This window comes from Perissodus microlepis, chromosome 11, assembly GCF_051167445.1.
Source record: "Perissodus microlepis isolate ML-2025 ecotype Zambia chromosome 11, ASM5116744v1, whole genome shotgun sequence".
NCBI lineage: Eukaryota > Metazoa > Chordata > Actinopteri > Cichliformes > Cichlidae > Perissodus > Perissodus microlepis.
Genome location: NC_140471.1, coordinates 8,269,014 through 8,284,521, shown reverse-complemented (window position 1 = coordinate 8,284,521; position 15,508 = coordinate 8,269,014). Strand labels below are relative to the sequence as shown.

Sequence of the window (15,508 nt, the reverse complement as noted above, 5' to 3'; positions counted from 1 at the left end):
ATAAAAGTTGCACCAAATAAACAAAGCATGGTTAAGTTTCTAGATGTTACGCTAGTTTTCTTTGGGAGAGTAATTTTGGTAAATACTTTTCATTTTTGACACCCACTTTGTAAGCATGCACACTGCCCTTCAGGAGCCTCCAAAGACCACGGAAATTTTCAGGCTTTTAATTGTTAATGGTTTTTGAGATATAATTATGTTCAAAAATTGCAATTTCAATTCAAAAAGAAAAAGCTTGAAAGTGGGCAGATTGAACTTCTAAAAAAAAAAAAAAAAATCTAGAAAAGTATTTGGTATATGAAGATTTCATTACACTGTCAAACTTGGACGCTAACCACGTCCAACCACCCAAAAATCACACCACTAAACAAGAGTATGTGAATGGCTGATAAGAAACTAAAAGTATCTCTTTAATTCTCATACTAATTATGTCATCTCAGCATGGTTTTTAATCTGTTTATCCAGTGCTCTTATATATTGGTTTATTTACGGCATTTACTCTGGCACTTCACTACTGACTGGTGGAGCTGAAGCTTAGGGCAGCATGGTGGTGAGGTGGTTTGAAACAGTTGCCTCACAGCAAGAAGGTACTGAGTTTAACTCCACCACCTGGCCAATTTCCACGACAGAACATTGTAACTTTTTTCTTACTGCATCAGTCCTCAAGAGATCAACACATTTTAAATAATTCATACAGGAATAAGTTTCATGACTTTATGTTTCTCATACACGTTTTATCTGAGTTTTTTTTTTTCCAAATAAGTTAATAAGTTTATTCATTGAAGAAGGAGTTAACCCATCATTCAATGAGTCATTTTCATCGTTTCATTCGGCATTAAATATCTATTTAAAGGCTTCTACAAGTAGTAAATCTTGCTACTCCGGGTCTCTAAACTGTGAAAAAGATTACAATGTAATGATTAAACATAGAAAATCACAATAAATAAAGCCTATAATGCAAAACATATTTTCATGGGTTATGCACGAACCCATACAGCTTTCCATTATTCAGTGACCTAATTCCTGGGGAGGAAAAATAAATCTGATAGCACATGTTCAAAATTGATCTTACCCCGTCATATTAAGGTTAAGGAGTTCCCTATAATAGCAATGTCCAGGTGCTAATGCTGGTTTATGCTAACTGTGAAGTACTGCACCACACAAGTTTATAATCAAAGGCAGGTTTTTATTTTAATCCAATATGTAGACATCATGGGAAAAATCTTCCATGCTAAAACAGTGGATAGAGGTAGAAGGGCACGTTTCTGAATTGATGAATGTTGAAGTTGTTTTGCTTTTCCTTCTTTTTGTGGCTTTTTTTTTTTCTTCATTTTATTTTTACATATGAACCATTTGTTTATTTCTACAGCAGATAGCAGTAATGAATATTGTCAGTCACTTGGCGGGCCACCAGAGCTAATCTAATGCCCATTTTCATAACGGAAGGAGATGTGATGATGTACTCACCTAGATCTACTGTTACGGAATGAGATCATTCATTATTCACAAAAAAAACAAAAACAAAACATTTACGCACTAAAAAGTGGAATTGATTTTTACAAACGTGGGTACATTCCAATCTGAAATACTTATTCTGGTAAGAGATGCAGACTGGACCAATTGAAGCAAAAAATTATGTAACCAATTATTTTCCTTTCTTGCCACTGTAAAAAAATGTTAATGACAAAACATCACATAAGTCTAACATTTCTTACAAAATGAGCTATTGGTCAACAGTCATTAATTGTGTAAAGGTGCCAAATTGCCCCATCCCCAATGGCCACCCCAAGTGTTGCAGTTACAGAAAACTCTTACTGTGAAATCACAATTACATATTAGAATTTTGCGTTTTACTCGTCGCATATTTGGACCAGGCCAGTGGCCCTGTGATCACAAGTGCTCCCTAAGAGGATTATACTGTATGTGTACAGTTTTTTTTCCTTGTTATGTTCTGACAAATCTAATCTGTGAGCACAACAATCCCCCTCACTTCTCCAAAAGCAAAAACACACATTTCTTTACAGTATCTTTGAAACAGTTGCTCTGCATTTTGGGAGGGAGGTCACATTGTTGAGTCTACCTTAATAAGCACAAACTAGGCCTAGGATACCAAAGACAGCAGACATGCAGACTGTACTCATAAAAAGGCACACAGTATACTGTACATGAAGAAACACAGTACAAATGATTCAGGACATATGACCGGAACTAGAAAAGTACTAATATTATCTAAATCTAAAGGTCATTGGCAATAAATGAAATGTAGACCTTACAGTAGAACCTCATTAATCTAGAAGTATTTGGATATGCATTTTAAAAGACAGCAAAACACTTTGAATGGCACGTGTACACACCCTTCATGTCAAAACACACCCTGACTGTGCAATCTAATCTGAAGCCAAAAGACTTAAAATGTGTAACAAGTGTACAGGATAAACCATGTTTCACCTTCCCCATCTTTTTGCTAATGCTCATCCATGTGTGATAAATGAGGTTCCACCAAATAATAAAATTATTACAAAAACAAACAAACAAAAAACTAAAACTAAGTCTTGTTGCTAGAGTAGAAATGTCAAATCTCTCCTTGTGCATGTTGCAAGTAATGCATTTGTAGATCCAGCTCCCGAGGAAGAGAGCACCCGCATATCATGCACTGGAGAAGCCGTTCAGGGGCAAAAGGCAAACGAGATCCAAGTTTGTGAGTTTCTGTCCGCGGGGCAAGTTGAGGTAGGGACAGGGTCTGTGGCATGTGTGGCCTCTCGCTCATGACCGCCTGTGGTGTGAAAAAAATATTTGGGTGTGGAGGTCTTGGAAGTGCACCAACTGCGACAGAGTGAAGAGGGTGAGGGCCAGGCAAAGCAAGAGGAGGGAGCGGAGCAAGTGGAGGTGAGAAAAAAGGAGAAGGCTGATTTATGATTATTTGCGTGCCTGTTACCATTGGTTGTTGCTGCAGCTCCGGTCCATTCCCTGGTTTGAGTTGCCCAGAAAGCAGGGTTTGAGGACCCACTGGGTTGTTTTGGAAGCCCCATACTGGTGTTCCCATGCCCTGTCCAAAACGATGAGGCTCGTACTGAATGGAGATGGGAACCTTCTGTGTTGCTGTCTGTACATTGGCCCAGCCAGATGACGCCTGCTTTTGCTGCAGCTGAAAATCTTGATTATTTACTAACTTTTCCGTGGAGTTTATAGTCTTTGGAATTCCTGGTGGTGTTTGTATGTCCCATAAGGTGCTGCTGGCCCCATGAGAGACGGGACTGGAAATTGGCATAGCACTGCTTTGGTCTATTTGAGCTGAGGTGGATGCACCTGCTAAGCCAGAAGCCCATGGCTTTTGCGGCTCACAGCCGTTCCATGGCTTCTCTGGCTGGCTAACAGTCGAAGGTATTACTTGAGGATTACTCAAGTCCCACACTCTGTCCTCCTTCTTAGGTGTTGACGGCTCCTTTTGTGAGGACACTGGGATAACTGACCATCTTGGCAGCTGAAGCTCTTGCCCAAGCTTACTTGGTGAGCCCTGTGAATTTACTAGTGGAGTAGGCCTGACACTCCACAGAGCTGCTCCGTCTATGTAGGAGGAGGGAACAGAAAATTCATGTTGCACAGAACTTGTGGAAGCTAGCACTGTAGACGTGGGAGTGCTGCTCCAGGAAACAGGCTTGTGCTGCCTGTGCTGCACCATCTCGTTCACTGCTGACGGGCTGGATTTTTTTGGCATGGACACCAGGTGAGAGGCGGCAACAGAAGACGTGCCGTCTTTTGTGTGTGCCGAATCTAAACTCTGAACAGACGTGGAGCCTGACTGACTTATCAGAGGAATATCTGCCCAGGATGAACTTGTCCGATGGTGCTGCTGTAGCACTGAGCTGTCAAACTGTGTCTGCTGGGGGGCTCCATGTTGGTGCTGCGATGATGGAACGGGCATTACTTCCCCACCATCTACCTTCCACTGCACTGGCTGAGGGTGTAGCTCGGACAGCCACTGCTCCTTTTGTTGCCTGCTCTGTAACTCCATGCAAGATGCATGCATGGAAGATGGCGGCTGTACTGCCCTCCTGTGGAGCTCAGCATCTCTCACTACCGAAACCGGATAAGAAAGCTGCTGAGGAGTAGTCATCCCTGAGCCTCCTAAAGGTCTAGAAAATCCCCACACTGGCCTCCCACCCCTCCTCCCCCTCCCCCTCATCCTAGAGCTCATTGGGAAAGAACTGTACTGGCTGAAACTCTGCCGCTTACGAGCGTGGATCTTCTGGTGTACCAGCAGGCTACTAAACCACGAAAAGGTTTTGTGACACTCTTCACAGCGATGAGGTCTCTCTCCTGTGTGGGTGTTCATGTGATCACGGAGCAGATAAGCTAACCCGAAGCTTTTGTCACACTGGTCACACTTGTGAGGTTTGTCACCGTTATGTGACAACATGTGGTGCTGCAGCTGGATCTCGTCGCTGTAGCCTTTGCGGCAGCTGGTGCAGCGGAACGGTTTTTCCTGATGCAGCTTTTGATGCGTTCTCATGTTCTGCAGGAAGGCAAAGTCCTTCCCACAGTCTGAACATTTGTATGGCTTCTTGCCTGTGTGAATGATGAGATGCTGCTGTAAATAGCTACTGAATCTAAAGCCCTTGCCGCACACTTTACACTGGTAAGGCTTGTCCTTGGAATGTATGCGCATATGCAGTTCCAACACTGAACGGTGGCGGAAAGTTTTTCCGCACTCTGAACACTTGTACGACTTAACACTTATGCTTTCGCTTTTCCACTTCACCTGCACATTATCACTGGTTAATGGAGTGAATTGTTTTTTAGGTGGAGCAGCCAGTCTTTCTAAATACTGTGAAACAGACTTGTGGACACTTAAAAGATGCACATTTAAACTGGACTCGTCCCGATAAATGGACGGACAGTGTGGGCAGGTGTGTCCCTTATCCCAGTACTTGTTCACATCCTTTGGGAGTCGGGGTGATCTCTCCAGCTTTTCATACTCGGCTTCATGAATGAGCATGTGGGCTCTCAGGTTAGCTGGTGCACAGTATGTCTGGGGACAAAGGGGGCAGTTAAATGTGCGTTTTGGTTCCTCGCTCTGGTGTGCGTTCTCCTTTCCCGGCCCTCTTACCTCCTCCTGTTCGGCAGCAGGGGCCTGCTTACTGGTCTGTGCACTACAGGAGTTGGTTTCACGCAGTCTATGCTGGCGGCAGTGCGCCTTCATGTTCTGGGCAAAAGCAAATTTTTTCCCACATTCGGGGCAGCGGAAGGGCTTCTGCCCTGTGTGCAGATACTGATGCTGATGAAGGAGGCTGCTGTACTTGAAAGTCTTACCGCAGATGTTGCACAGGTGAGAGCGGCTGTTGTCGGTGTGCTTGCGACGATGGTCTTCCATGACGGAGTAGTGTTTAAAAACCATGCCGCATTCGGGGCATTCATAGGGCTTTAGGGCAGCGTGACACCTCTGGTGGAAGCGCAGGGCTGTAGTGTTTGGGAAAGTTTGACTGCACTCTTGGCACGTAAAGGTGCTCTCGTGAGAATGGGTCATCATGTGCTTAGTGACGGAGACCTTAAACTGAAAATCTTGGCGGCACAGGGGGCAGTGGTAAGGCTTTTCTACTGTATTGCTGCAGTTGTGGTCCCTCAGCTGGCCGACTGTGGAGAATATCCTCTCACACTCTGCGCACTGAAAAATGCCCTCCTCCATCGTTTGCACCTCCTTTTTTGGAGTGACGAGCTGCGGCTCCTCACTCTCCCTGTGTTCATTTCGGTGTTTGATGAGGCTGCTGCGGTGCTGAAAGGTAAGGCCGCATTCTTTGCAGGTGAGGGGCGTGAGCTCGTCCTCATGCGCGTGAAAGTGCCGGTGGAGGTTGAACGTCTCGCGGCGGGTGAACCTCTTCCCGCACTCTTTGCAGACCAAGCGGCACTTTTTCTGCTTAGCAGTCAAATCAGTATCCACTCCTCGGTCTGCCTCCTCATCGTCTTCAACCACATCCTCTATGCCGTCCACTTCGCCCACAAAATCCTCATTCTGTGGCTTAACTGCGCTCTTCTCCTCCACATGTGGCTCTTCTGCATTTGTGGCAATGTCACTGTCAACACGCTTGTCCTGCCGCACCTCTTCAGCATCCTCACAGACACTGTTGAGGTCTGCAAGAGAAAAAAAACACACAAAAACAACAGCACAGTAACAAGTTAGAAAACAAACAGTCTGACAAACTGCATGCAGCCACCCTAGCATATGCATCATGAGCGTCGTTAACAAGCAGCGGTGCAGGGCTGATGCTTCGGTGTGCCGTGGTCAATAATGTCAGCAGAACTCACAGTGCAGAACAGAACCAGCAGTGAGAGCTACAGCTCAGGTTAGCCCCGGAGGCTAAAGCTAACGGTAAAATACATCAACAATGTTAGCATACCACACTTATCGTTTTCCTCCGCGTGCGTCTGTGCTTCTTTGCCGTCATCTTCAGTCTCGGACCAGTCGAATGGACGCTGGTCACTGCCACTGGCCTCGGCCATTTTTTCAGCCGCTCTCAGGTCCTCCGGTAAAATGCATGTCGTTTTCTCGGCTCCAGCACCGGACTCGACAGTAACCTCCGAATGGCTGGCAACACAACCGCCGCCGTCGCTGCCAACATCAGCTCTCTGCTCATCGTTGGGGCTACCCCCGGTTTTAATACACGTATTCTCATCTTTCTGCCGTGCACTGCACCCCGACTCCACCGCCTCGGTTTTCTCCCCACATGTTTCAACCTCCTCCTCGGCTATTTTCTGCCGTTTGGGAGACTTCGCTGGGTCTGCGGCGGCCATGTTTCACCCATGCACCCCCTTGTCCAGACCAGAGCACACAAGGATCATGCTAGTCAGGAATCAAATTTCCGGTCGAAACTTTCAAAATAAAACGGTAATTACGCTCAGCACGGTTCACTTCATCGTTTCGGTAAATATATTTTGAAACGTTAAATCACGCGTTTCCTCTTTACTACTGTTTTGGAGTTGTTTTTATAAACACTTGACAATTGTATCAAATCAGCTTAACTTTCCAACATTAGCCCTGATATTTTATTATTATTATTTTTATATGCGGTGACAAATCCACAAGTGATTGGCTGGGTTTATTTGGAGTCCATGTCTGTCTTTTATTAAGTTTAGTTACATTTCATCAGAACAGTAGCTATCTACAAAATATAGCTTGTGCAAAACTACTCAAGTGATGGCAATAATCTGTTTCTTTGCAACTATTTACAAATACATCCATGTCACTGCATGCAAGATTACCATAAATAGCTCCTACATACTTATGTATGCTTTTAAATTCAACCATAAACATAGGATTTTAAACCCGAAACATACTGTGATGTATTTGTCATGGTGTCTTTTTTGTTTTTAAATATATCCCAAAAAGTCTCGGTTCTTCTGAATACATAATTTTTGTCTCAAAACGCACTGAACAGAACACAGTCTAGCTTTATTGTCCAACCAAAGTTGGAAAATTATGTACCATAAAACTGTTGAAAAGCACAAGCATACATTAGCAGATAATTACAATGGCTGTATAGCTACAATATATGGTAATAACAGCAGGTTACAGGTACTTTATGACAACATGGTTAGTGTATCAGGAGAGCTGAGTCAGTACTGAACTAGTAAGAGCATCATTGAGCTTTGCAGCTCTGCTGCAAACCATGTACAGAGACATGCATATTGAACATCACTGCCTACAGTATGTCATTTTTCTGAGTTCTTAAAGTCCACGAGTGAAGTTGCCACTCAACAGAGTCACTGTTTTTAAGAGTCTTTTAGAACATGAGTATGTACACATGTCTGAGAAACCAATCTAATGTTAAGGCCACCTATGATCTCAAGTGTCTAATTTTCATATCTGCTTCAGTCCTGTCTGAATACAAACCTAAGTGCGAGATGGATCCAGAGTACGGCATAGCACTCCAAACAACTATTGTTACTGAAATACTGTCAGTAGAAAAAGAGCATAATTTGTTTGTCACATTTTGAAACATCAAATACAGATGATATGCAGTTTATAGAGTTTCTGAATACATTCTCCTCAGCGCCGTCTCCTGCGTCTGTGGTCAACAGCTCTTCCTCGCCGTGGTCGCTGCATACTTCCATTTGTGTCTGTGGGTGGATCGGAGGAAAAAGTGCACTCGTGCATGTCCGGGGATGATGGTGCAGGTACAACAGCTACAGATGACTGGTTATTTGAATGCTGGCTGACCTGTGGTTGCTGCTGTATTTGTGTTTGATGTTGTTGTGACTGCTGTAGCTGTGACTGCTGTGGTGTTTCGATTCGCTGTTGTTGTGGTTCTGTGTGCTGCAGCTGCTGCTGAACTGGCTGTGGCTGTAAGTGCTGCTGAGGTGTTTGTGATTGGTGCGCTTGTACACGATGTTGCTGTGGCTGTGGTTGCTGCTGGGCCTCAAGCACTCCTAAGAGCCTTTGCAAGAGGACATTGTTTTGTTGTAGACTGACTGCTAATGCCTCTTGTGAAGTGACAAGTGTTCTCATGTCCTGTCTGAAACCTTCGCCAAACTCCCGCAGACTCTTTTCTACCCGATTTCCAAGCTGAATTGCAGCTTCCCCCAACCCTCGTAGTTCATCTTCGAGCCAGGAACTCCGTGGAGGGGCTTCAAGAGGACCCTGCTGTGCTCCAAGGGATGGCTGAGGACTGCTGGGTTGCGGGCTACCATTGAGGAAAGGAGCACTGTAGAGAGGAGAAGGTGGCAGCCATCGTTCTGATGGAGGGGGTGGTCCTATTCCCAGACCAAGGCCTAATCCCAGTTTGTCCTCCATACTGTTCTCTACAGGTTCACACTCAGGTTCTCCCATGTCTCTGTCACGCTCAAGATTGTCCTCATCTTTCTCCAAACAATCTCTCTCTGATCCTTCCATTCCTACACCTGAAAATAAATTAATTAATTTATTAATAAAAATGGACACAAGCATTGATGAAATTAGTTGCTTTTAAAAATCTAAAAAGAAAGGCAGTTCTCAGACAACAGTTTACCTGTGTCAGAGTCAGCGAAGCATGGAAAACTGGGCTTTGGTCTGGTGCTTTGCTTCTGTCTGGCTTGCTGAAGCCTGGGGCTTGGCTGAGAAGGACGCCCGAGCATTGAGGTCCCTCTGCTGGATGGCAGGTAACAGCTGCGGTGGCGGGCATCCGCCAGTCTGCCCCCATTGCGCCTCTTTAAGTCATCCCAGCGCTTCTTCACCTCTCTAAGGGTTCGCGGGACTCTGGAAACAGCATTTACTCTCTCCAGGATCCCTGCCCAGATGCGCTCTCTTTCACGTCTCCGGAGCCTCCCTGCCGGACCAAAGAGTTCTCCTTCGCACCGAGTAACTTCGGACACCAGCACTTCAAGCTCCGCTCCGCTGAAGCGACTCTTTCTTTTTCCTGCGCCGCCAGCAGCCAGTGCAGCTGACATAGCTCGGTCTGTCAAGAGAAAGTTGAGAGGAAAGCCAAATGGGAAAGAAAAAAATAAATATATAAATACAAGTGTGAAATTCAGAGCTTTAGCAGTCTTATTTTAACTGTGCTAAACAACAACATCGGCAAGTACAACAACTCTTGGCAAACCTCTGAGCCCTGTGACATCAGAATTTTCTTCCATCACTAAAATGTAGCTACACATTTTCTAACAATAATAAAAAGTATTTTTTGCATAATCCAGATGATTTTGCTGACTAAGGGTGACAATAATTTCACAAGGATTTCCATTAGGAGTAAGGCTGGTTTACAAAAAAGATAAAAAGAAAGAACTCTGTTTTCCATGTGCCATGCACATGTTTAGAATTACTCTAAACAGGTGCTCATCAGCAGGGCAAATCAACTGCATAAAAGCAAACAGACTCCTGTTCGTTGGAATTATAAAGATATTTAATAAAAGTTGCCAAAATATAAAACAACTGGAGATAAAAAAACCCAAAACAAAACAACGACCCAGTCTTCATCTGGGACTCTGATCAACAGTAGCTTGTATTTTCTTTTCTTTTCTTTGTTTGTTTTTTTGCTCTATTGCTCCAGTTCTTTTAATCAATATCTTTATAATTCAGACCAATAGAGTGCCTCATGAATCTCTGCTGTTACAAATATGCTTACTTTGTTCAATGGACAAAAGGTCATCTGAGGACATGCCAGGTGCCATGATGTTTGGATGCACCACCACAACGTTGAAGGGGAGTCCTCCGGGTAATCCGCTGCTCTGGTCGCAGCTGCCCTCCGAATCCTCATCCTCCCGGGGGAAGCCGTTCTCTGAGGCTCCCCCCCCAAAGGGTCCCTCCGGAGACTCCACTTTGATGTGCATGGGAGGTGATTGCTCGTACAGCAGCCCCCCCTCCTCGTAGTACTCAGTCATGGATCAGACCTGATTTACAGCAGAACTGACTGGCGGGCCAATTCTGATACTGACAGCTTCTGCCCCATTAACAAAAGTTCAAAGCAGAGGTGAACCTACTGCTGAAGACAATACAACTCTTCTGTGTACACATAACTATCAACCTTTTAAGGGTACAGCTGCCACACACTAAAAGTGCGAGGGGGAGGTGGTTCTCAGGAAACGTAAAGTTAAAGTAGTCTTAAACCCGCTTTAGCACATTTATTAAAGCTGCTTAAATTGTTGTAGAGAGATACAAAATAACATTGTCTGATTGATCGCTAGCTCCAACCTCTAAAATCCATTTCTATCATTTCCACCAGTACTGACATGTTAATGCAAACCTAAGTGCAGTGTGTAAAACACCAGAAGGCTGAGTGCTGTATCTAAACGTCCACTTGTTTAACACCGAGTCGAAACATCAGGGCATAGGATCGCCTCCCAGTTCTGAAATCCATCAAAAAATGCTGCTTACAACTATGCCGAAAACCAGAACGGCTACGTTTGCTTTCCCCCTGTAATCTCCACGTCTGCGATATGTCGCATCGATGCGCATTTCTTTCTGCACCACGTCCGCAATGGTTGCGCATTCCGCATACATTAGGTGCTGGTCTTGGGATGGAGCTAGTTGTTAAGCTAACAGGCTACCGCAGCTTCAGGTGGAGCGGCAGCTCTGTCGGAACTCCCACTGACAAGCTAGCCGACGCGATTGGAAAGCTGACGCTGTTGTGTTTCTTACCTCATGATAAGGGCACATGGGAGGCAAAAGCAAACCAAAACACAATCGGTGCAGCTGTTAGCTCAGCAGCCGACAAACAGACCGAGGACAGTCGCTTGTTGTTGACGTCATTGAAGGTGCAAGCTCAGGACCAATCAGCTGAAGAGCTATCAATTCATCCGTTTGACGATGATGGACAGGCACATCGCGTTGTCACACAGTATACAGATGACTTGGAGGGTTTTTAATTTTACTTTTATTAATAAAACGTCTCTGTTGTTTTCTGCTTTGTGTCGTTCATGATATTTTTATAAACTCCCGAAACTCTCAGTTCTGAAAGTACGAACAGTTTTATATATTACACTTTGTTATTGTGATTGTCCTTTCTATTTTATTTTAAGCTATTTTGTTTTCTCCTGCCACTTCATTAGGTTAACCTGTTCACCTTCTGATTAACGCACGTGTCAAATTAGCCAATCACATAGCAGCAACTCAGTGTATTTAAGCATGTAAGACATGGTTAAGACAACCTGCTGAAGTTCAAACTTAGTATCAGAAGAAAGGTCAACGTTACTTTGACCGTGGCATACGTGTTGGTGTCAAACAGGTTAGACCGAGTTTTCACAGACATACTGGGATCTGCAGGATTTTTCTGCATATCCATCTCTAGGATTTACAGAGAATAGTCAAAAAGAAGAAAATATTCAATGAGCAGCAGTGCCCTATTGATGTCAGAGGAAACAGGAGAACAGCCAGAATCAAATAACCAGTCATTTCAACCAAGATATGCAGAAGAGCATTTCTGAATGCACATGTTGAATGCACATGAATAGCAGAAAACCACCCCAGGTCCCACTCCTGCCATTTCCTTGGCAGATATTAGGGGCCTTAATACCAGCTGAGCATTGTTTAAACACCACAGCCTGCCTGGGTATTGTTGTTAACCATGTCTATTCCTTTATGGCCACAGTGTACCTGACTTCTGATGGCTTCTTCCACCAGTATCACAAACCATGCCACAAACTTCAAATCATGTGATATTGTTTTCTTCTACGTGACAGTGTGTTCACTGTACTCAAATTATCAACACAGTCACCAGATCTCAATCAAGTAGAGCACCTTTGGGGAAAGGAAGATTCACATCATGGATGTGCAGCTGACAAATCTGTTTCATGCTATCATGAACCAAAACCTCTGAGGAATATTTCCGAGGCAAAATGCTGGTCCAACCTAACACAAGCAACATGTACATAACAAGTGGCATTTCAAGTTTCTCTATAAAAACATGTTAAATGGCCTGATTGGTCTTGAGGAGGATGGCACTGTTAAGGAGACGAAACTGATCGCCTGCATGTGAAAGTAAATGTTGTTTTTTAATAAATAAAAAAAACCTAAGGAGGATTTTAAAAGCTGTCAGGTGAAATTACTGTAAAAGCTTCACTGGACTGTGAGTGTCAAAAGCCTTCAGCCTGAGTGTGTTGTTTACTGGGAGGAGTTAACTAATGCTATTATGCCAAGGAAGCAAAAAAGCACCTGAAAACCAAATGGCTATTATCAGAAAAATGTTGCCTACTGTAAAGCACTGGCTTTAAATCAAAGAATGCAAGAATCTTTGTTGGATTGTGTGAACATGTCTGATGACAGGAAGAAGTTATGTTGTGTTAGCAGAGCTTGGGGGGGGGGAGACAAAGAAAGAAAGAAGAGGGGAAAAAACCCCACCAAAACTTTACATGTCATGCTAAGTCATACATGCGCTGAACTTTAAAATGTTGACTTGTTCTTTGTTTCTTTGTTGGGCACAAAAAGTTTTTTAAAAAGTATGATTAACTACAAACTTAATAAAATTAGGCAAAATTAAATAGGTTGTAGTAAATATTTCTCCAGTAATTTGTACACAGTGTGTCAGCGAAAACCGTCATTGAAGTGATCTTAAAAGTGCTCATGTAGGATAAAACATAACATGTTGCAGAGTGACAATTTAGCAAGATGTGATAAGTAAAAGGAAAAAAATATATATATATTTTATCTTTAAACATGCTGCTGTTTCCCAGGTGGGCTAATATTTAATCAGTGTGCATGGCACATGGAAAAATACGTGGGAGCATGACTGAGATAAAGAGCTGTGAAGCTGGGCTGCACATCTGTATATAAGGCTGCTGCACACTCCTCTGCTATGTGTAGATTCGCAGGCACAGAAAACAAACATGAAGTACTTCATTCTCCTTGCCCTGTTTGCTGCAGCATGTAAGTCTTTGCACAAAATTTCTTGATTTGATCATTTGAACAGAGAGTTTAAGACTGGAACTCTCCTTCTGTATTGCAGATGCTGCTCCCATTGACGATGACAAGATCATTGGAGGCTATGAGTGCACAAAGAACTCTGTGCCCTACATGGTTTCTCTGAACGTTGGCTATCACTTCTGTGGAGGCTCCCTGATCTCCAGCTCCTGGGTCGTGTCTGCTGCTCACTGCTACCAGTCGTAAGTACAGAGAGCATTCATCAAATTAATCTAATGAAAAAATGCACGCAGGGCTGCTAACCCCTCTAAAAGGGCATACTAACCAAACAAGTAGACACTTTACTTGAATACATTCCTCTTCTGGCTCTCCCTGCAGAAGCATCCAGTTGCGCCTTGGTGAGCACAACATTGCTGTCAATGAGGGCACTGAGCAGTTCATCAGCTCTTCCAGGGTCATTCGTCACCAAAGCTACAACAGCTACACCCTGGATAACGACATCATGCTGATCAAGCTGAGCAAGCCTGCCACCCTGAACAGCTACGTCAAAACCGTGTCCCTGCCCTCTGGCTGTGCCAGTGCCGGCACCTCCTGTCTGATCTCTGGATGGGGCAACACCAGCACCAGTGGAAGTGAGTCAAAGCCTTCAGTCACACATTCAGAAAAAAAAGCGTAAATGTTGATGTATGAGTTGTATGACTTTTAACTTTTTTTCCCTCCCCTTCTAGGCAACTACCCTGACCGTCTGATGTGCCTGAATGCCCCCATCCTGAGTGACACAAACTGCAGGAACTCCTATCCTGGACAGATCACCAACAACATGTTCTGTGCTGGATTCCTTGAGGGAGGCAAGGACTCCTGCCAGGTATGAGCTAAAGCCATCCTGACTGTTTTAGGACAAACCAAACTTCAGAACACCTCTGCTCACACTTGTCTTTTCTGTGCCTCAGGGTGACTCCGGTGGCCCCGTCGTGTGCAATGGTCGGCTGCAGGGTATTGTGTCCTGGGGTTACGGCTGTGCTCAGAGGAACAGGCCTGGAGTCTACACCAAGGTCTGCAACTACAACAGCTGGATCAACAACACCATGGCTAACAACTAAATGAAACTACAGTTTTCTAACTAAAGTTTCTTGTATAATTAACTATGAAATCTGATTCAAATAAATAAATAGTCAACATCATTTCATGTTGTTCCTTGTTTTGTGCTGTTGGGTAAATCATGACGAGAATCATCAGTAAAGCAGATAAATCATAATCACACATGTTGTTAACAATTAGCATAAGACAGTGGTTCAAAAATGAAAATTATATTTTTTTTTAGTATTTAAGATTTAATTAAGTTCTTTTTAACCACTTTACATTTAAGACCACAGCGAGTTGCATAGTTCGATTACTTTATAAATAAAATTTGAATTTTTCATTCATCACTTAGTGGTAATGCATTAATTAACCTTATAAACATTAATATTTGTTTTGGTCAATGACTCTATAAAGGTTTTCTAAGGTCATTGGTTTTAATTCAGCAGTGTGTATACATTATATAGAAAACAATAATTTTACGTTTAAATTGAAGTCACAGTCTTACACTCTTGTTCTGTAAGTCTAGAATTTTTTTCATAAACAGATAATAAAAACAAATTATCCAAAGAGATCCACAGGCAGCACAGTATATATATACACATCACACATACTGGTGAATTAAGTATGCTCAAGCTCTTTAATCAAACTTGTATTGTTTCCACTGAAATATAATTATTGTCGTTATCCATGAATTTTCAACTTCAAAGTTTTACAAAAATGCAGAAAAAAATAGTAAAGCACGTTATTATTGTTTTATTGAGATTCCACATTACACTCATTTACTTGTACTTCTGAACAGAAAACGTGTTTTTGTGGTCCAATGTAATGCTTGGTTTATTTGTGCGGGGTCAAATTTGATACAATGTGTGAAAATAGGAGTTCAATTAAATATTTTGCCATTAAATAATAAAATAATTAAAAAATGTAAACCTTTTTTTTGACAGTTTTTTTAAAAAAATATTTATGTTTTCTTATCTTTATGGCAGGTGATCTAATCTAATACATTTGTTTAGCACTATACTTGTCTCTCACTTATCTTCTTTGTGAAGAGACACTAAGAGTATAAGTAAGTATATAATGCTACATAATTATAGTTTTTCCATCATT

General features: G+C 43.0%; 3 protein-coding genes across 4 annotated transcripts; 1 reads left to right on the top strand and 2 right to left on the bottom strand.

Moving 5' to 3' along the window:
• Positions 1–1,165: 1,165 nt before the first annotated feature.
• On the bottom strand, positions 1,166–6,846 carry LOC146377187 (uncharacterized). The gene is made up of 2 exons (XM_084942881.1): positions 6,393–6,846; positions 1,166–6,126 (listed from the first exon to the last, which is right to left on the bottom strand). Exons 1-2 carry the CDS (start codon positions 6,784–6,786, stop codon positions 2,573–2,575), a joined length of 3,948 nt encoding a protein of 1,315 aa, XP_084799007.1. The 5' UTR covers positions 6,787–6,846; the 3' UTR covers positions 1,166–2,572.
• A 244-nt stretch (positions 6,847–7,090) lies between these two features.
• Positions 7,091–11,230, bottom strand: LOC146377186 (uncharacterized). Of its 2 annotated transcripts, XM_084942883.1 has the most exons (4): positions 11,105–11,230; positions 10,092–10,406; positions 9,000–9,425; positions 7,091–8,892 (listed from the first exon to the last, which is right to left on the bottom strand). In XM_084942883.1, exons 2-4 carry the CDS (start codon positions 10,345–10,347, stop codon positions 8,042–8,044), a joined length of 1,533 nt encoding a protein of 510 aa, XP_084799009.1. In that variant the 5' UTR covers positions 10,348–10,406; positions 11,105–11,230; the 3' UTR covers positions 7,091–8,041. The 2 variants fall into 2 exon arrangements, with proteins under 2 accessions (XP_084799009.1, XP_084799008.1); XM_084942882.1 differs by having other exon boundaries at positions 10,092–11,230.
• Positions 11,231–13,222: 1,992 nt separating this feature from the next.
• Positions 13,223–14,502, top strand: LOC146377185 (trypsin-3-like). The gene is made up of 5 exons (XM_084942884.1): positions 13,223–13,327; positions 13,407–13,563; positions 13,700–13,953; positions 14,050–14,186; positions 14,272–14,502. Exons 1-5 carry the CDS (start codon positions 13,288–13,290, stop codon positions 14,419–14,421), a joined length of 738 nt encoding a protein of 245 aa, XP_084799010.1. The 5' UTR covers positions 13,223–13,287; the 3' UTR covers positions 14,422–14,502.
• Positions 14,503–15,508: the final 1,006 nt, after the last annotated feature.